Source organism: Lycorma delicatula, chromosome 9 (genome assembly GCF_047948215.1).
Source record: "Lycorma delicatula isolate Av1 chromosome 9, ASM4794821v1, whole genome shotgun sequence".
Classification (NCBI taxonomy): Eukaryota; Metazoa; Arthropoda; class Insecta; order Hemiptera; family Fulgoridae; genus Lycorma; species Lycorma delicatula.
In genome coordinates, this window is record NC_134463.1 from 76,603,147 (window position 1) to 76,625,894 (window position 22,748).

Below are 22,748 nucleotides of genomic sequence, written 5' to 3' on the forward strand. Positions count from 1 at the left end.
CGATTAATTATAAAAAAAACTTGTTCATGTTTGAAAATTAAATTTTATTTAAAATTTTCAGAAATATTTAGTATATTTACAATTAATATGTCTGATTTTAAGTAACAAAAATAATAAAGTTATTAAAAATGAAGCCAATCTCTGTGGCGAAGTGGTAGTGTCTCTTTCTTTCACCCGGAGAATCTGGATTGAACTTCAGATCAGGCATTGTATTTTTTCACACGCTACAAAAATATAATTTCATCATCATACATCGGTAGCTATTATATAGTGTCTACCAAAGTAAAACGAAATATGAAGGAATTAATTAATGTTGAATTTTTCTCTTTCGAGTAAATTATAGACATTCAATCTATCTATTTAATGTTCTGAGGAAATAGATTGTAAGCATTTAATTGTAAAACAATGAGCACATTTTTTAAAAATAATTTTCTATTTATAGTTTCTACTGATGATGATTATCGAACAATCGAAATGACCATCTGAGTTTAGATTTTAACTTATTTTTTTATAAACGATTTTTTGTTAAAGATCTTATTTTCAAATTTATTTTAATAACCGTTAGGTTTGTTTATTTGTATCTGTGCTGAGTTTAAAAAATATAATAGTAGATAAAAACCAAATCGATCAGAATAAAATTTCATTTACGATAAGATAGATTACTGCTTTTGTAATGGAAAATTTTCCATCAAACTATTTATTTAATTTTCTGAACTCAGTGCATTACTTCAAATAAATGCTTAAAATTCTCACGCGTATAATTTATAGAATTATTGCAGGCAGCATTTATCAAATTAATATATTATTATAAAAAACTCTTTATAAAGTTTATTGGTGAATAATTGAAATATTAATATATAACTGCGGCATTGAATGAACGATTAATGAATGATTAGCCAATGGTTTCTGTTTCAATATTAATGTGAGGAATTTATTTTAAAATAAAAAAAACATGGGAGTATTAAGGATTGTGAGAGGGATGTAAAACATACTTCGCAAATAATGATTAATGATATTACAATCAGTCTAATGGAATGTACTTGCTAGTGACGTATATTCAATCAATACTTTTCATGTGAGGTTACAACTGAATGATCATCTATTGTATTTTCCATTTCATCGGGATATATCTCTTTATTTACTTATATATCGTAGACTTATTTTGTATATTTTGTGAATAAATTTAAGCATTTTACGGAGCCCTTAGGTTATTTAGATGGTATAGAGATTGAACATATATATATAAAACTGTGAAAGACCGATATCTGGCAAATGTTTATATTCTCCAGTGAATGTCGATACGTACCAAATACGTCGCTGAAAGACAGAAATAATTGCTTATTTGAACCTTCGCCGGTATTTGTCGACAAACAAACAAAGAAAAGAAAGTAACAAAATATAAAAAATCGATTCAAAAAAAAAACCAGAAGAATAAAAATGTAAAAACCTCTGGTGGGAGTCGAAACGATAATTAGAAATTTAAAAAAAAAAATCACTCGATATCAATCTTTGAGGTACATGGATTACGAGAAACCCTTGTAAAAAAGGAAGTTTAAATTGAAGCCAAACATAACCATCGTAGACTTAACCATCGTTTGACTTAAAATAACAGGGCAGTTGACAAGCTGCCCTGTTATTTTGTTTTGAACGGCCCGACGAAAGCTTTCGGATGGTTTCTGGTGTCTGCATTTACGGATTGACTGAAGTCAAAAAATCCATACGCATAATTCTTTTTCGTTCCCAGAAAAATATTGCCATGATCTTTTTCTCAAACTGTTGCGTTTTGATTTTTTTGCCGACAGGGAACCAATATGCCGTCACTGAATAGATTGCCTTTTGGATTTCGGTGTGTAAAGAGCCATCCAGGTTTCATCCTAGGTCACAATAGAATCGACGAATTCTTCACTGTCAAGTTCATAACGGTCTTGAAATTCCTGAGCACAATAAATTCCATTTTTTGTGTTCTTCTGTTAACATTTTAGGTACCCACCGCGCGCACAATTTTCGAAAAGTCAAACGTTTTGTAACCGATTAATACAGCGCAGTTCGATAGACTTCTGGACACATTCATAAATTTTATCCATTAGCCGTTCGAGTTTGTCAACAAACTCGTCTGTCACAATTGACAATCTTCCACTCCTCTGTTCATCGTGAACTTTACTTACTTCTAGTGTCTTTAAACTTTTTACACCACTTTTTTTACTTTATCATGTGACATCACATAGCCGTAAACAGAAACAATTTCGCGGTGGAAGTTAGCGGACTTTTCATTTTTATCGATAACGAGATATCGGATGAGGGATGGCACTTCACACTTGGCGGAATCGGGAATAGCCATTGTTTTTCCTGTTTAGCCTCCGGTAATTACCGTTCAGATAATATTTCAAAGGATAAATGAGGATGATATGTATAGTGTAAATGAAGTGTATTCTTGTACAGTCTCAGTTCGACCATTCCTGAGATGTGTGGTTAATTGAAACCCAACCACCAAAGAACACTGGTATCCACGATCTACTGTTCAAATCTGTGTAAAAATAACTGATTTTACTAGGATTTGAACGCTGGAACTTTCGACTTCCAAATCAGCTGATTTGGGAAGACGCGTTCACCACTAGACCAACCCGGTGGGTGATCGGGAATAGCTGGGTTCATGATACGACATGATTATGACGTAATCAATCAAGATACTGACCCCCCCCCCCCACACCTAGACTGTTCTCTTCTTTGGTACCACCCTTTCACACAGGAGTGTCAACTTTAAAACGAAAAATTTCCTTCGGAGCTAGACAATTTATAACCTTACTTTCCGAACATTACTCACATATTTTGAGAGAAGAGCGTAAATTATTTCTTGATAACTGGACATAAAAATAATACGAATCAGTTTATCCTCTCGGTATTTTCCTGGATTTCTCGACTTCTCATAACCTTACCTAGATCAAAAAAATGAATTAAAAAGTATTTTTGGCACAATTGCCATAATTTCCACTTAGTATAACATATAACTACTATAACTGCCGGGAAACGTATATGCTTTTTGTACTCCATTTAACCAGATTTTACAAAGAGGCGCTGCTAGACAAACCCGTATCACTCCTTATCATGCGTAAACTGTAATATTTGTTTACTTCTTTTTGTCTCTTACGTAAGTGAATACGTGTTTATTTAATTATGTCGTATCGTAGTAATTTGGGGGTACATATCAACGAATTTTTGTGAAAATATGGTATTTTCAAAAAATAAATTTTAATTACTTGTCGAAAATTATATTCTAAATTTAAATAATAATTCCGGGAGGCTTTTTTTTAACCTCCGGGGACCACCGTTAGGTATTGCTTCCGAGGATGAGATGAATGATAAGTAACGTGTGAAAATGCCTGCCATACCTGACCGGGATTCGAACCCGGGATTTCCGGATGAAAGGCCGAGACACTACCACTCGCGCCACGGAGGCCGGCAAAAATATTAAAAATAAAAGGGAGACATTACATCCACTAAAAATTTCCATTTGTTATTTTTAAATATAAGTTTAAAGATTCATGAATTAATCATTTATACAAAAATAATAATTATTATTATACTTTAAAAATAACACTGTTGAAAATTTAATGAATGATGTTTCTGAACTTTCCTGGAATTTCTGTACAGTTGAAAATTATTACTATTATTATAACTCTTACAATTTTTTTTAAATTTATCATTAGGGAATTAAAAAAAAATCTTCCAGATAAAAAACAGAATTTTTCAAAGTAGGAATGGTAAAGGGAATGCTTTTTTGAAGAAAAGAAAATCGATGTATTATTATTCTCACTGTTATTTTTATAATAATTAAAGTAATTGTCGAGAAATACACTATTTATTTTGTTTTCTTGTTCAGACGCCTCTGTATTTATAAAATTTGTCGTAATTCCCATGGTATAAATAAATATTAATTGGAAAGCAGAGTCAGTTTAACAAGGTTTGAGCTTAGCAGTTCTAATTCAGTGACAAATTTAGTAACCTTTTCTGATATCGAATTTTCTGATACTAAAATAAGATTTAGTAGTTTATTTTGTATGATTTTAATTAATTATACCAAATCAATGAGGTTGCAGTTTATTTTCTAATTAATTAACCACATTTATTTACCTTATCATTTTATGGTGTAGTTTTTAACTAATGAATAAATATTTATGTAATATTTTAATGTTGCTCAGATCCAATTATAGTTTTCTTACTGTTAATTAAATTTAATAGAATAAACAGGAAAGAATTTTCCATGGTAAAAATTGTTCTTTGATTTTGTTTGTTTGTTATATAATTATTTATTTCTTTCTGATTGATTATTTCTTGGTGAAGAATTTAATGATCCATAAAATTTTATTGGCGCGTGTCAAGGAACAAATAAATAACCTTCTTTGAGAATGTTTTAAGATGTATTTTTTTTTAAATTTCTGTAAAGTTTTTAAATTTTACAAATTAAATTAATGTAATTTAATTGTTAAAATTATATAGTTTAAGAGTTTTATATACAGAATATCCCACGAAAAAACGATGAAACTTTCAGGACATGTTTTCCTGATGAAAATAATTTGAAAAATGAAAAAAAAACATATAAACGTAAGTCTGGAAACGCTTCGTTTTCGAGTTACGATTAGAAAAAGATTTCACCCGGATTTCAACTGTTCTAATAAAAAGAAAACCCTACTGTAATTTTTGGTACCTAAATTAAGGAACAAAGTTGGTGGTTTCTTATGTAATTTGAACTGGGATAAACTGTCCCAGAACTGTAACTCCAGTAATTTTAAGATATCCAACGTAAAACACAAAATTCGGTGTCGTAAAACAAGTTTTTTTTAAGGTTTGTAGTTCAATAATGACTAATAAATTAGAAATATTTAGTAACAAAACTTGACGAGAATTTAATTCTGAGAAAATTAATGTAAGAATAGCGAATAAAAAGTAAATAAGAACTCGGTTTTTTTATTGAACAAAACGGTATATTTATACAGAGTTTTATAAACAAAAACGTTTATGTAGACGAACGCCTTCTTTCGCTTCATTTTCCCCTGTATTACAAAACAGAAGACGTAAATATTTTAGAAAATTGAAAACTTGGTTTTGTTTAATTCCTACTTAAAATCTTCCCTATTTTGATATATTTTGTTTTCAGTCAACTTCGAAATTCCTACGATTGTATTTACTTTCTCTGGAGTTTATTTGAACCACTTTATTCAGAATCTAATTCCCTAAACATATTCAAAACTTTTATGTGTTTCTTAATAATTGATCAAAGCTATATTACACCAAACATAAAATAGTATATTTTTCGATCTCAATATTTTATCTTTTTCCCCAAAACTACTAAAAATACAGTTCTGGGACCTATCTTTTTCAGTTTTTCAGATCAGATTTCGTATAAACCACTAAATTTACTCCATAATTTGAATCCTAAAAATTACAGTCTGGCCTAATTTTACCGAAGGAGAAGAAATCAGGGAAAAATCTTTCGCAAGCTGAAACTTGCTAACAAAGCTTTCCGAACCTATGATTATGTGAACTTTCTTCTTTATTTTTCACGAGTAAAATATGTCCAGAAAATTTGTTACATTCTTTGTGAATCATTCTGTGTGTGTATATACGAAGTGTGTGAGAAAAGTAATGAGATTAGTAACACTGCGAGCGATCTGGCAACGCTGTGTCTACTGATCTGTGCTAGACCGATTTGTTCATCCCTTCCACATGCTCAGTGCGAGTTTAAACTCCGTTTAGCCAACACATTATTTTTGACAGCGCCATCATGTGTTTTTGTTGTTACGAAAATGGAACATCGGAATTTAGAGAAACGTTGTGCAATCAAGTTTTGTGTTAAAATTGGGGAATCCGCGAGTGTGACCTTTGAAAAGTTGAAACAGGCCTATTGGGAACATTGCTTATCAAGAACACAAGTTTTCCGCTGACACAAATCATTTTTGGAAGGCCGAGAACATGTTGAAGATCAACGTCGCTCAGGGAGACCTTCAATTTCAAAATCTGATGTAAACGTTGAGCGTGTGAGGGTTCTTGTGAGATCAGACCGTCGTTTAACAATATGGATGATGAATGAACAGTTAAATTTAAACACTTTCATCGTACATCAAATTTTGACAGACGATTTGAACATGCTAAATTGGTGCCGAAAAACCTCACAACGGAACAGAAGGTCAATCGAAGAAATGTGTGCGTTGATCTTCTTGAGAGGATTGACAATGACCAAGAATTGTTCAATCGTGTGATCATAAGTGGTGAATCCTGGGTATTTGAGTACGATCCTGAAACAAAGCAGCAAAGTGAAGAGTGGCACACTCCGTCATCTCCTCGACCGGAAAAATGTCGACTGAGCAAATCAAATATCAAAACCATGCTGATTTGCTTTTTTACAGTAGGAGTATCGTGCATAAAGAATCTGTTCCTCCAGGACAAACTGTTAACCAAGTGTTTTATAAAGGTGTCCTTGAAAGGCTCAGGAAAAGAGTGATTCGCGTGAGACCAGACATTGCAGACAGGCTTCATCATGACAATGCCCCGTGTCACACGGCCATTTCCATCACGGAATTTTTTACCTCAAAACGCATTCCTACGGTTCTTCAACCGTCCTATTCACCTGATTTGAGTCCCTGTGACTTTTCCTTTTCCCGAAATTGAAACATGTCTTAAACATGTCTTTGGAACTGTGGAGAACATTCAAAAGACTGTGACCGACCAGTTAAAAGCTCTACCAGTTGAAAGCTTCCAGCGCTGCTACCAGGAATGGGAACAATGACTCGGCTGGTGTATAGCTGCCCAAAGGAACTACTTTGAAGGGGATAATATTGTTGTTTGAAAAAAGTTAAAACTTTGGTAAGTAAAAAGTCAGTCTCATTACTTTTCTCACACACCTCGTATACATAATATGATTGTGGGATTCCACATTCAATTATTTAAAAATAAAATAATTTATTATAACATTTTTTTAAATATTTTTTCATTTAGATCAGAAACCATGTTTTTAACATCAATAAATACTGTTTCGCTACTGGAATCCAGTAACCATTATGTTAGTCGAGGACTGCATGTGTATATTATATCTAAATTATTTTTACACATCTATTAGAGAAATTAATAAAACATTTTTATTATGAAAGAAGAGAGTAAATAAAAGAAAAATGCGTTTTACCACGATCCTTTAGAGCAATAATGGGGTAGGAACTTCTTGTATATGAAATTATAATTTTTCAGGTTTCAGATGTTTTTTTTCAAATATGCATACGTACAGCCGTAGTTATTCCCACGGTTTAAAGTAGTGTTTGATAACTTATTCATGAAAAATATTCTTTTTTTCTATAAATTTAAAAAATCAATATTCTCTCTAGCTACACTTACTTTTTTAATTTTATGACTACTTACGGTATATTTCCCCTTTCATTCAATACCAGTTTGAAGATACTTTTTATTGATTTAAAGTCTCACAAATAAAAAAAATTTTTTTTTTTCAATTTTCCTCTTATATATATGAACTCTATATATTACTTATACAATTGAGAAGAGATTTTGATAGAAAATTCAAAGTGAAATAAATTTTTATATGGAATATTTTCTCAACTGTAAGAATTTAAATCTGTTTTTAATTAATAATATTTTTTAATAATTTTATCAAACGTGGTCCCGTTGGTATAATGATTATACAATTAATAATTAGAAAACCCACTTACCAACAATTTTTTTAATATATGCGTCAAACACTTTCGGAATAGAATTCCATCATTAGGAACTTAAAAAAATGTATATTATATTCTTGATAAAACTAAAACTTCATTGTCATGTAAAGTTGTTTATGTAACGTAATAAAATATAACAGTGGGCATTATGTGTTTAAAATTATGTCGACTTAATGTCCCAGATATAACAGTGGAGACATTCCTAATGACAGTACATTAAGTCGACATAATTTTAAACACGTAATGCCCACTGTTATATTTTATTACTTTAAACAACTTTACATGACAACAAAGTTTTAGTTTTTTCAAAAATATAATATACATTTTTTAAGTTCCTGATGTTGAAATTCTATTCCAAAAGCGTTTGAACGCATATATTAAAAGAATTGTTGGTAAGTGAGTTTTTTGATTATTAATTGCAATTTTTTTAATTTAAAAAAAGTTTTCAAGGATTCAACTTACATTCATTTAAAATTAGCAATGAATTTGCTTCATTGAAGATTCTTTTAGAGATAAGAACAACCCGGGTTGTTCGTATCTCTATCATATAGAGGTAATTTTATGGGTTCATATTGCTATGAACTCATAAAAATGTTTTTGTTAAATTAAATTGAAATTCATGCCTATCATAATAATAGCTACACTTTGCACAATAGGTTTAATTAGGGAAATATTCTATTTGATGCAATTTATGTGTTACATTAAATCAACTGGTTCAATCATTTTTGAATGTTGAAACTCCTAATTTTTTGGCTCATAAGATTTGATGGGTTCAAAATGAAGGGTTCAACATTTTAGGTCATAAGCTAATATCTAGTCAGTGTCCTCTCCAAATTTGGAAGTTTTTGGAATAACACTTTTCAGCCAATTTCTAAGTAATTATTTAAAAAAATAAATAAAATTCATTTTAAAAATAAAAATAACCTATTCATTCATTTGTTTAAACGAAATAATATTTGGCCTGTTTTGTCACAAATGGGTATGTAAACTAGAATAAAAATTAATAAAAAAAAAGAGTAGTTTCCTTTGTTTCCTTCAGATTTTTTAAAATAAAAATTGTTGTATATTTTTTTTCTTAAGTGATCTGACTGGTTTGAGCAACTCTCCAAGATTCCCTATCTAGTGCCAGTCGTTTCATTTCGGTATACTCCTAACATCTCTAACAAATTGTTTTACATATTCCAAATGTTGCCTTCCTGCACAATTTTTCCAATATAATCTATATATTGTTATAATAAAATGAAATTCTGAAGTAAAAAAGAAGAATAGTGATTGGGGAATAACAAGACCATCCTCAATTTCTTTTTATAGTTATTATGGGGCAAGTTACTAAGCTTCAAACTTATCAGAGAAAATATACATGATCAGGAAATTTGATTTATCTATTTTGCTTTTATATTAATTAATATGTATATCAGTACATTTGCAACACTGAGTAGAGCATTACTTCACATAAAAGACATAAATTAATTAATTAGAAAGACTAGGACATACATTATTTATCCTAGTCTTTCTTTTGACTATGATGTATATGTAAAATATTTGAGGTCAAAATTACATTTATCAGAGTTGCTTTCTCAAAGAATAATATTGTTAAATATACAAATACTTCCTACGTTCAAGTGAATATCTAAGAGTGAATATTACTTGAATTTTAGTAAGCTCGGAGTATAGAGATGCAAAATTATGTTTAGCTAAGTGAAGGAGGCAAAAGCAATATTAGTTTACTTCTCAATATTTTCCTAGTAAGTCTGGCATCTTTGTATCTTATATCTCATACCAGGTCATCTGTCTGATATTGACATCAAACAGTTTTAATTTTATAGAAATATTTAATTCTTGTGTAGTACAAGGTAACCTTTTTTTTTGTTATTGTTGTACCACTTTATTTAACTCTTAGCAGGGGAAATGAGTTTCTAGACTAATGAAGAAAGGCAGTTTCTCTTAACTAAGAAAGACATAGATTTTGATTTATGAAATTACTTTTGACCAATAAAAATTGAGATTTCAATCAATAAATAAATTAATAAAATATGAATACTTTTTATTTTGTTTTACGTATCATGTTAGTTGGAATAGAAATAGAACAAAAATCTGTTAAAAGTAGATAGAATATATTTTAAAAATCAATTGATGGGTTTTTAATAAAACCTGCTTTGGTTTAACAATAACAAAATGCACTTCTAATTATATAATCAGGACAATAAGTATTAAAATAGTATTTGAAAGTTATTAGCACTTTTCGCTTCCTGTTATGTTTTGGTTCTTTCTGATCTAAAATTTAAGACTTTAAAATCTTATATTTTAAAGATGTAAGTCATCTTAAGAAATAATGGACTAGTTTTAGTTTGTAAAGAAACTTCTGCATATAAAAAATCTAATTTTGTAATTTTTCTCATCTACAGTTGTTCCTATGTATAAGTTAAGAATCTACTATCTACTGTTTTACTGTCTTAAGGAAATGTTCACATCTATTTAAGTGTTCCTGAAAATTTCATATCTAATTTATTGGAAAGTATTGCAAAAACTTGTTTGGAAAAGTAGTTAAATCGACGATGGTAACAGCAATACGGTTGTTTTAATAATTTAATTAAAAAATCTGGCAACAAAGTTGTAATATTTTCTTAACATTACTTATTTATTCTTAAATAGTAGAAAATTAATTATCCATGAAAAAATTACCTAAGATTTCTTTTTTGGGGTGGGGGATGGTAATTTATGAATAAGTTTTATTGTAAAATTATCAATATATGTTTAAATAAACAAAAAAAAATTAATTGAAATAAAATCAGCATTTTTTAATTTTTTTCTACACCCTCAAAATCACCTTCCAAGAAACTTTTTTGATTTTTCTAACTTCTACTAAAAAACTAAAAACTAAACCAAAACACTAAAAAAATCCACAAAAAAATTGTACAGCTAAAAACAAAAAGTTACCTAAATTTTTTTGGGGGGAAGGGGTGAATTATAATAAAATTTTATTGTAATATTACTAAAAGTTTCCCTACTGCTAATATGGCCCCAAAGTATTTTTAATTTTTTTTGGGTCACTTGCACTACTAGTACACCTAGAAGACTTTTAAAAAATGCAGTTAAAAATTATGCAATAAATAAAAAGATAGTTCTTTTTGATTTTTGGGGAAGGGGAAATCTTAGGGCAAAATTAAAAAAAAAAATTGGTATGATAAGCTTTCATGCATGTACTGAGCTTAATATTAAGTGCAATTATGGTTGCATGATTTTCAGAAAATTAGCTCCCAAGAAACCCTCTTACCTCTGGAGTTGTTGACCCCAAAATTTGATCGACAATTTGCCCCACATAATTTAGTCATAAAATTTCATTACATAAAAATCACCACATAAAATTTTTCCATCATAATCAATTTATCCAGTCAAGCTTCTAAGCACACCAACATATTCCACATACTTTACATATGAACATTACCCCCTTTTTTTTTGTTTTTTGGGGTTCCTGGCTCATGGAACTTTGAGAAATGCAAAGAAACCTATACCCTACTTTTTGACTGTACATTTCTTCTTGTGTCATAACTGTGATGTCAGGAAAGTAAAAATGATAAAAAAAAACAACAAAAAGAATATACTTTGTAGTAGATATTAACAGTAACAGTGATTCGTTGATGTGTGATGAGATGAATTATTTCTGCTTCATTTGGTTGTGAAATTAATTGCTCTACATTTTCCATTTCTTTATTTTTTCATAAATTGTGTTAAGTATTTGTGTTTATATTCTGTGGGTTTTTATAATAATTGATTATAAGTCATTTGAAGTATGCAATTATTATGTTGGTGTATATTCTCAATAAAAGAAATGAATGTAGGTGTTAATTTTCTTTGAACACCTACGTTCATCATAATTGCATGTGACGTTTTCCACACATTCTACATTATAGCTTTTATATCAAATGATTAAAATAAATTTTCATTTTATCAGAGGTAAATAAATTGCTGTCTTTTGAACTGAAAAAGCTACATCTATCATCAGATGTAAAGTGTTACCTTTTTTTTAACCAATGGTACATAATAGATGATATGACACGCACCGTAGCTACCACTTTTAACTTGCAATTACAGTAATCATGAGTATTTTTTGATTGTATGGATGAAAATTCAACATGTACAAGTAGATTGCATTTTCTATATGAATTGTTGTTATATTTGATTCAAACTTCCAAGATTACAAACTTTCAAGATACATTTGATTTATTGTATTATTTTATAACTGTAAAATTAAGTCTTCAGGATGCAGAGCTATCTTTCTTCACATCCCAACTGTAACTATTGTTTTTTTTCTATGTGCCTAAATTGTTAGAATCAAGCAGAATACAGTCGCTCCACCACTTTCTAGTTACCTCTAACTTATACTCAACTCCCATTTCCTAAATAAAGCCTAATTTTGCATTTTCATTCTGGTTTATTGGGTATTTTTATTCTTATGCACACATTTCCATATTTTATCTGTCAAAAAACACACACACACACCTTAGGGTTTTTAAATTTATTATTTATGACTGAAATACTTTTAAATTGAATGATAAATTACAATAAAATTAAATAAACCATTTAAGTGATCACTGGAAAAAAATATTCTCTCTCTCTCTCTCTCTCTCTCTCTATATATATATATATATATATATATATATATACACGCACACTCGCACACACATGGAAAAATGAAAAAAATATTAAAAAACCTTTTTAAAACATTTTTTAATTTTGAAAATTATATAAAATTTTTTTCACACTAAAAAAACCATTACAAAATACACTCCCAGGAAGAAAATTACTTTTCTTCTAAAAAGTAGACCTTTGAAAGAATTTTAGTAGGAGGTATACTTTATGTCTTTTCTCAACTTAAGAGAAATTTCTCATATAAAATTTATTTAAAAATGCTACAAATGTTTTGTCATATTCTGACAAAAGCAGATAGATTTATGTATAAAAAAACTGATAACAATTTTGATCTTAATTTCTATCCATGGTATGGATATTAAATTAAAAATTTTGTAAAAAATCTTGATTTTTTACTGAAAAAAAAATTTTGTTTTTATCAATGCATTTATTTTCATTTAATTTAATTTACTTGTTGTTGGTTACATTCAATACTTTTAAACCAAATACTGATAGAAAGCTAGTTCAGATAAAAAAAATAATACTGGAATTTTTTTGTTTTGTTTGGAAATATAAAAACTAAAACACAATATATTGCATGACAAATTATTGGTAAGCTAGAATGAATGATGAATAATTTAAAATAATTAATAACCTTTAGATATCATTTTTGTAAATAATAAATAAAAATAATTATATTTTAACATATTTCACGCTAGAATTGTGTATTAACTTTTTAATTTAAAAAAAAAAATCCTAAAAACTTTTAACAATCATGAGAAGAGTCAAAGAACAACCTAGAAGAAAAAAATCAATATATCTTCAAATTCTGTAGATAAGAAAATCCATTAGTTAAATATAATGCATATCAAGCAAAAATTCTTACAGAGTATTTTAAAAAGATTTTTATATCTACAAGCTGTATATTTATTTACATCTGTGAGTAATGTTAACGTTTGAGATGTTGTCTTCTCACTTAAATTTAAATTTTATTGTTCGGTTTATCGTCACTGTTCTCTGTTATGGTTATTGAAGCCCGAACTATAGGTTAGATTTTTCTTTACGAGCATCCACTTTGAAAAAGACAATTTCAGATTATAGAAATTACATTAAAAGTTTGACTGTTTTTTTAATATTTTTAAATTATTTTTCTAATATTTGTTGTTGTAGTGCTTTACTTTATTATTATTTCTGTTCATGAAACAAAAAGCCGAGTTTAATTTCATATTTAGTAAAATTTTTATTCAGTAAAATTTAAAAAATATTTTTGTGGGTATCTAGACACCTTAGATTCAATGGTCATATCTACTACTGTGACACTTATCAGTAAATTTAGCAATATAAAAAAAAACAGTAATTAATGTATAAATGAAATTTTGTATATAATAGTTTTTTTATAAAAATAACAACTTGATAATTTGCTGTATTGAATTTCTTAACTTTATTTTTCCAATTTTTTGTCAAAATGACAGTAACTAAGCCCTGTATTTTCCTAGTAGGCATCTCCAGCCTTTTGGACAACTCATGGAGAGAATACAGTTCTCTGTACAGTCTGTTGTGTCCCAGTTGTACACTTGGACACTAGTCTGTTACTGCATTAATAAATAAATTATTGCACTCACTATAAATACACTATAAAGTGCCTGTCTTTGTCAGCTACTATAACATGCCAGCAAAGGATCATAAATAGAAGCAGAACTGCTGACCCAATTCCTGTGGCTTTTGACCAAGGAAAAAGGAATAAAGGATAAGGAAATGGATGGAAAGAGGAAAGGGAAATCAACCCGCAAAGGGAATTCCTCTTATCAGACTTGATGAGGGTAGTTTATCTTCTTGCTCAGGACAATGAATGATATGATCGTTTCATCAGCCTGTGTCATTAATATTCATTCATTCGTAATGATAAAGGATCATATCAATGATCTCATGTCATCACTTCCAGCAGAAAGAAACAAATGCATATATTAACATACTATAAGTATACAATAGAAATATACAACAGATTGAAACATAACTCAAGCATGAAGATAAAAAATTTCCTTTATGTTAGTAGTAGTATTATTATTTTATTAATCACATGATGAACAATGAATCATATGATGCTTAATTGACTTTTGTTTATTATTAAAATGTTGAGTAAATTGGTATTTATGTAGTAAATTTGTAATATTTACTATTGTAAAACAATTTATATTGGAAAAGTTATGGAAGGTAAAAATATGAATGTGCATAATATATGAATGTGGTAATATATGAATGTGCTCATGTGTGAAATATGTAAATTAATGCCCATAAACTAAATTTAAAAAAATAAAACTCTGGTTGGGCTTTGTAGAAGGCAAAAGTAAGGGCGATGAGTTATTGGAAACACTGATTGTTCGCGCATGCGCAGTAGCTTTAAGTGATCTGTTAGGCATATAATCGCCACATTTCATTGTTATTTGCCTTTGCGAGAAAGCGTGTTACAGTGAGTGCGGTAGTAACAAATCCCGCCAGTTGTGAAATTCGATCAGCGATTAGATTTCTAAATGCATGAGAGGACATAATGCTGCTAAAAATTCACCGTCAGTTGTGTGAAACATATGGGCCAACCGCAATTAGTGAAGGAAAAGTGAGGTGATGGTGTTGTGAGTTTAAGGAAGACTGTTCAAATGTTCATGACGAACAGAAAAGTGGAAGGCCTATTGTCCGGACCGATGATCTCGTTGAACGTGAGAGGAAATCGCTGTATTATGATTAGCAGTCTTTCTCTAGAATTTCCAGTTTCAATGACAATACTGTTGGTGTTTTTTTTTTTTTTGAAAGGATGAAATACGCTTTCCGTTATCATTGCCCGGACAAAATTGTAAAAAATTGTGACTGACACTCTAGGCTACCATCAACTGTGTGCACGATAGGTGCCGAAAATTTTTGCAAGTGCTTAAAAAGATCACCGAATGACTTCTGTACGTGCATTTCTGGACCGCTTTAACCACGAAGACGATTTTTTTTTTAGAATATCGTCATTGATGATGAAACATGGATTTCATACATCAATGCTGAGACGAAACAACAATCAATTCAGCAGCGTTATTTCGGTTTATCTAAAACAAAAAATTCAACAAACCCAGTCTGGTAGAAAAATCATAGAAACTTATTCTGAGACCAAAAACGTGTGCGTTTGATTGATTTCATGGAACCTGGAACATCCATCAAATGACAAATTTATTGTGAAACACTTTCTAAACCGCTTCGTGCTATTCAAAACCGACAACGGGGAATACTGATATCAGGGACTGCTCTTCTTCAATTGTTATTCGTGCAATAATGCACGTCTGCATGCATAACAGAAACAATTCAAAAATTCGGATGGGAGATTTTTTATCATCCCCTTACAGTACTGATCATGCATCCAGTGAGTACTATTTCTTCTTCCACCTCAAAGACTGGCTTGTGTCTCAACGATTTGAGGAAAGTGAAGAGTTGAAAATCTCAATACAAAAGTTGCTACAACTCCAAGTAGCAGAATTTTATGCAGTAGGTTTGAAAAAGTATATTTCAGGATACCAAAAGTATTTGGAATGAAATGATGATCATGTAGAAAAGTATGGTAAATGTATAAGTGATTGAAACCAATAATAATCAATTTTTCATTTTTTCAACTGTTCTCATTTTCTTACTGATTGCCCCTTACTTTTGAACTGCACTTCCTATAAAATAATGATTTGATTAGATTTTAGTCAGAATTAGCTCTAAAATGGTTGCCAACACAAAAAAATATAAATTTTTATTATTTAAGTAGCTGTTTGTCTGACTTATGAAACAAGTCATTCCCAAAATTGGGCTACTAGTTTTCATGTCAAGTATATTTAGAAAATTTTATTTTTTTTGTCGTTTTTTTTACTAAGCCAATTTTACATGAACATCAACATTTCCAGCTTACCAAATAATGCAGCTGATATTTTCTTTCACAGATATTACATATCATTGTATATGTACAGTGAATATCACCACTCTCAAGGAAACTTAACTCTGATTGATTATTCATGTACCCAGATGGTTTACATGATTATAACTATATAAAAATAGTCAAATGAAGCAACAAATTTCGGCTTAGATAACACTGATGAGTTTTGTGTATTACATGTTAGTTGGGATAAAGCATATTAAACATTATGGAAGAGAACAAATCTGCATGTTTCATTTTTTCAAACAAGGAATCAATACTTGTTTCCATAATTTTAGAACTTAATTGTATGCCCAATTATAATAGTAACTGTTTCAACTGAGATGAGTAATAATTTGATTAATTTTTATCAGTAGGTATTTCTAACATTCTGATGTCTTCCAACTTTTCAATAAAGAATATTCTATTTTGAGTTTGAAGAGAGTGTGGTTTGAATTAAGGCTATTCCATTATTTTGTATTTTTTTAAATTTTTTGTTTTTATATTGTGCTGATTTTATGATACACTGTTGATGTAGAGAATTTTAATTTCATGTTATGTATAGTATTTTTCATAAAACTTTTGGCAAATATGATTGAGCCGTTATATTCAATATTTTTATGTGTTTTTATACATATTATATAAATGATTTTCTTAATTATTATGTGTCTTCTTTTTTTTAATTAGATTTTATTTTTAATGCTTAGAAATAACATAAAAATAATTATTTTATTAATGGTAACATTTCTATTTATTTATTTACTGAATATTTCTAATTGTAGTTACAGGTTATGTTCTATGAAAATGATATCAAAATTAAATATTTTACAAATACAAAATCCAATGTACTCATGTGACTTTCTTTTAAAAAGATTCTTTTTTGTTTTGAAATTATTTAACATGTTTATTTGTAGTTGTTTGAATTCTTTTTTTGTAAACTTCTTGTTCTGTCACTTTCCCTTTGCCTTGAAGTACTTTTGGATATGTGTGTATGTGTTTTCATTTCTATTGTAGTGTTGGTTGAATTTGTATAGCCTCTCTGTATGGGGATTGTTGTAGTCGGTGATTTGTGTGCTGTTTTATGTTGTGCGTTCTATGCTTGTTGCTTCGTCCATACAGCTGACTTACTAATGCGTTAGGATTTAGGGCCAAAGTCCTGCCCCAGCTCAATAAATCCCCCAGACGTTCCTGTGGGATTCTTTCATATCACTCTCTCTTTCTCTTACTATGCGTGTGTTTGTATATGAGTATATGTGCACTGAATCTCCCATAAAACCACCACATTGAACAGATACAATGACTAGATGAAAACGAGAAAAGGGGTTGGAGATTGTTGGTGTGCAGTTTGCCCACTACATTCTCATCTCATCTTACTGCTACGTCTTTCAACCCTAGTTTTCTCTTACACAAATACACACACACACACACACACACACACACACACACCCACATATATACACATATATATACACCCCTGTTCTCTATCTCCCTCACTCTCTCTCTTTCATGATCTTCCCCTAATATATATATATATATGTGTGTTCATATTTGTTGTAGTCTATATGGCCTGGATAATTAGATTTATTGTATGTTAGGTACTAAAAAGCTTCTGTAGTGCATTAATATTTTTTTATACAATCTTTTAAAAAAAACAATTTGTAGTTTGAAAAAATTTGACCTAGATTTCTACTAACAGATGACAATCGATCTATTAAGACCTATAAACGTTTCCTATCCTTCTCTTTTTATTACCATTTGGGTCTCTATTATGACAATTCTTATGGGCTTTTTTCCTTCTTTGGGTCATTTATTGTTCTAGTGTCATTTAAAGGAATCTGTCATCTCGATGAAAGTAATCATAATGATGATATTTGTTATTGAATTAGGCTGTTTATGAATAAATTCTTTTTTATCATTAAATTTCAATTAATTGATAGCAAGACCACATAATGGCAATAGTGAACAATTCCAAGCACATAAGTATGTTTTTGATTATACTATATGACAGTGTGATTAAACCAATCTTGTCCAGTTCTAGTTGATTAAACACAAAATTACATTTATTGAATTTTAATGCTCAACTTATCTGCACAGCTAACAGTTATAAAAATTTTTAAAAACCGACCGACAAACTGAATCTGAAACAAGTGCTGGGCATTAGAATTTTTTTTTTATTACCATAAAATTCATCCATTTGCTAAGTTGAGGTAGTTTGAATTCATCTCTGTATTTCTTTCAAAAGGTTCAAATTTTATATATTATATTCTTATATTAATTTGTTGCTATACACCGTTTATCCTGATATTTCTTGTAGTTGTAGCATATATAAAGCAGCTAATGTCTTAATGGCACCGGTCAAGAGTTGCTGTCTCTGAGCTGTTTACTATATAGCTACTACATGTAGTGTCATCAATGTTGGACTAAAAATTACTAATAATGATTTGGCATGCTGATGTGCCCCATATATATGGCTTAATGAAAAAACAATGAGGAACCACTTAATTTTTTTTTAATGAATCTGTTATTAGGTTATTTTTATTTAGAAAATGATTTTATTATTGTCACAAATGAAATGTGACTCATGGTATATCACCTAAAATCATTACAGTTACGGTACTTAACGTGTATGTACATTTCCGTGTACAAAACCTAGTTTAGGGCTTCATATTATAGTAAGTTTACCGATTAAATTATTAAAAATAGAAATAAAAGAATAAAAATTGATTCAGTTTTAATGCAAATTTATGATAAATGATGCAGAGGTAATTGCACAATACTGTTTAATATAACAGGAATAAAAATATTGTGTTTATTAATTCATAGAAACAGTATACATATAAGTAATATTACCAAAATTTCATAGATAAATACAGTCTAATGATTCATGCAAGTGTTATTATAATAATGTTTATGAGGTTGTTGGAATACGTTTTTATTACATTTTCTTTTGAATTATAGTGTGACTAATCGAAATTTTTATCAACCAGGTAGGAGTTGATTTATTGCTTTGATTAAAATTGGAAAAGTTTTGTTAAGGTATGGTATTTAATGTATATTATAATTTTTTTTATTGTTTTGATATTAAAATTTAGTGTTCAACATTATCATAACTTTATTGATTTTTATTATTATTACAACTCATCATGAACAATAATTTTTTTATAATTATTATTTTAAAAACACAGAAAAATAGAAGTGTAGAAAAAAATGCCATGTCGTGCAGTCGAATAATTAAAGTTCAGTCTATTATGAAGGATTTATCCATTTTGTTGGTCGGCTGTTAGATTAGTAACAGGGATTTTAAAATGTATTAAGAATAAAAATTGTTTTAAAAATCATACTTTTTCTATGAGCTGATTCTCATTTGGTGATATATTAAATTAATTTTATTAAGCATGAAATATGGAATTTATTTATTTTTATATTTACAGAACTGTAATGATTGTAATGGTTTAATATATATATATATATATATGTGTGTGTGTGTGTGTGTGTGTGTGTGTGTGTGTGTGTGTGTGTGTGTGTGTGTGTGTGTGTGTGTGTGTGTGTGTGTGTGTGTGTGTGTGTGTGTGTGTGTGTGTGTGTGTGTGTGTGTGTGTGTATGTTTTATTTGTTTCTCATGTTAAATTGATGAAACAATGGTTGTTCATAGGGATTTGGGGGTCAGTCAGAAAAAAGGATGTAGCATCATACTTTATAAATAAAAAAGTTATTTGTTACAAATATTGATGACTAAGTTGGGACTGCAGAATTTTAGTAGTTAGACACTTCTAAGATACTTTCAACTACTACCTGTTTGCATACATTGGATAAGTTATGAATAACCTTACAAATTTTTGTTTACTGTGAAAAATTAATTTACGAATTTGATCAACAAATTTTTTTTGTATATTATTTATTGTAATCACAGTGGTTTTTAACAATTAATTAAAGTTTTTTTTTTTTCTACAGGAGAAGTGTTGGTCAGTCGCCACCATCTCCAACTCCGCCGACCACAAATGCGCCGCCAATATCACCCCTTCCTGTGCCTACGTAAGTAATAAATAAGTTAATTTTATACAACATATAATAGCATGTTTTTATACAACTGATTTACCTTGAAAGTTATTATTTTTTTTATAAAAATATACGATAAAAACATAGGGTTTTTGTTGCTTGTATAAAAACTGAGAATATTAAAAAAAACTTACAGTTGTCAAACAATTTAATTATATAAAATCATTGTTTTTATTATGGTTTCATCTATAACGTGGGTTATTGCCTACCAGAATATTAATAAACAGCTGTTCCAAACTTACAACAAAAAATTTAATAAACGTAAAAATAATATGAATAATGTTAATTTATATAAAATTATCTGAAACATGGTCTGTTCCATTTACCAATAAGTCAAGTGTTGCATTGAATTTCACAGTCTTTCATAGACAATACATTTTTTTTATAGTTACCTATTCAGTTATAAATTTTTCTTAAAATATATAATTTTCAAACTGTTTGAAACAGTTTTTAAAGAAAAAAGAAACTTATCTGCTTTTTTACTGTGGTGTATAGTTTAATAGGGTTTGTTGATACTAATGTACCCTCCTTGATACTAATGTACCAAAATTCGCTAAGCAGAGAAACACAAATCAAATTTTGTAAACATCAGATTATCTGGGGTGACAACATGATGAAATGTAATGTGTCCAAATGACAGTACAGACTTCTTAGAAATGATCTAGATAGAATAGTATTTTATTCTTGAATCATCATATGACAACTTTGTATTGTATTTTCAGATTACTCAACCTTTTACAGTAATTGTATAATAACTTAGCCCAACTCTCATTATAACCTTTAGCAAACTCTCAAGAAGTAGAGTAGAAAAAGCTTAAATCAAATGTTATGATAGTTAATGCTAGTAGAACTTTGTTTTATGACATATTCAATACTTCAGCTAACAAATAATTACAATAGCTAACAAAAAACATCCAAATAATTACAACAGACAAACAAAAAATTACAATTGTTAACAAATAATTAGATGTATTAAATAATCATTTTTCAACATGAATACCTCTTTCATTCTGCTGTTTTTCAAAAAGATGATGATTAAGCTAATTATACAAATTCCATAAATGCCCTGGTTTCTAGAGTACTTGACAGAACATGTATACCTCCATAATATAAATATTGATGAAGTCTTAAAAGAGGATTATTGGATTATAAATGGAGGAAATCTTCAGTTTTCAAGGATTTATTTTCATTATGAAATGTTGCTATTAGTGCATACTGGTGGATATTCTTTCAGCTTTATTAGTTGCCCTTTTTGTTCTGCAAGATTATTTTTTAATGGTATCAAAACAACTATCATTAAATGAACCACTGAATTTAAATACATTTTATAATTTTTTGAAAATTGGAGTATTATCAGAGATTGCTATTCTGTTTATCTCTATGAAACCATTAAAAAGTTTTTATTTTTGTTATAATTTTTGTGACTTATTTCTGTTTTAGTGTCATTGTAAAATTTCAGCTAAGTTAGTCGATAAGTAAAATACCTATAGTTAATTAAAAATGTAATGTCTTCATAACATACTTTGTTTATATATATTTTTTTGAATTGCCCATTTCTGGACCGCATGAACAAACTTTATTTTTTCTTTGAGGCTTTAATTTTCTGTCATCTGTCAGTCAACATTTTTCTTAATCTTTCCCTGTGTTTTCTGTGATTCTCTTGTTTTTGTTTTCTCTTCTGCCTTGGGCCATTTTAAATGTTTTAAATTCTTTTTTCTTGAAAATATTCCTGTCTAAAATTTCTTCTCTTATTTGGATCTCTTGGAGATCTTTTCCTATCTCTGAAAGCCAATTGTTTTTACTTCTTAGATTATCACAGAAGTTGAAAATCTTTCTTCATTTATTCTCTTTAAATGAACATGAAACATTATCTTCTGTTATTTAATTGTGTTTATTACGTTTTCAGATTTTCTGTAAATTTCGTTGTTGGAAATTAAAACATTTGTATTATTTTCACACTTTGACCATAATATTTTTCTTAGAATTTTTCTTTCATTTTTCAAAATATTTTCTACTTTTTCTTAATTTTGATTTGTTTGGGTAATTATTTGGCCATTAGTGAAGATCGTTAGATCATCTGCAAAAGCAAAACAGTTTGTTGATACTCTTTTCTGTTTTTCCATTTTTTGTGATTGGAAGTTTTAGATTTTCAATTTCTTATTGGCATTTACAAAATTTTGTAAGATATAGTTATATAGAAGTGGTGGTAGTAAATATGATTAAAATATCTTGTATTATATATATTATAAATACAATTTTTTTATGATTTATCTTATAATCTCTGAAACAGAGCTTATAAAATTATTAAATATGTAATTAGATGATTGTATAATTGTTCACAATTATTCTTTGTTATTTTACAGTATTCTAACAGTGATAACCTGATACACAATAAAGATTGCTGATTGTCTCAATTTTAATAT

General features: G+C 29.0%; 1 protein-coding gene across 4 annotated transcripts in view; it reads left to right on the forward strand.

The window, feature by feature from the left end:
- rho-5 (rhomboid-5) overlaps nucleotides 1-22,748 on the forward strand; it is a 552,643-nt gene that overhangs the window by 435,922 nt on the left and 93,973 nt on the right. For all 4 annotated transcript variants that reach the window (XM_075375248.1, XM_075375249.1, XM_075375250.1 and 1 more), the window contains one exon: nucleotides 20,221-20,301. In XM_075375248.1, coding sequence (XP_075231363.1) covers nucleotides 20,221-20,301 — 81 coding nt within the window. The remainder of the gene's footprint in view (nucleotides 1-20,220; nucleotides 20,302-22,748) is intronic.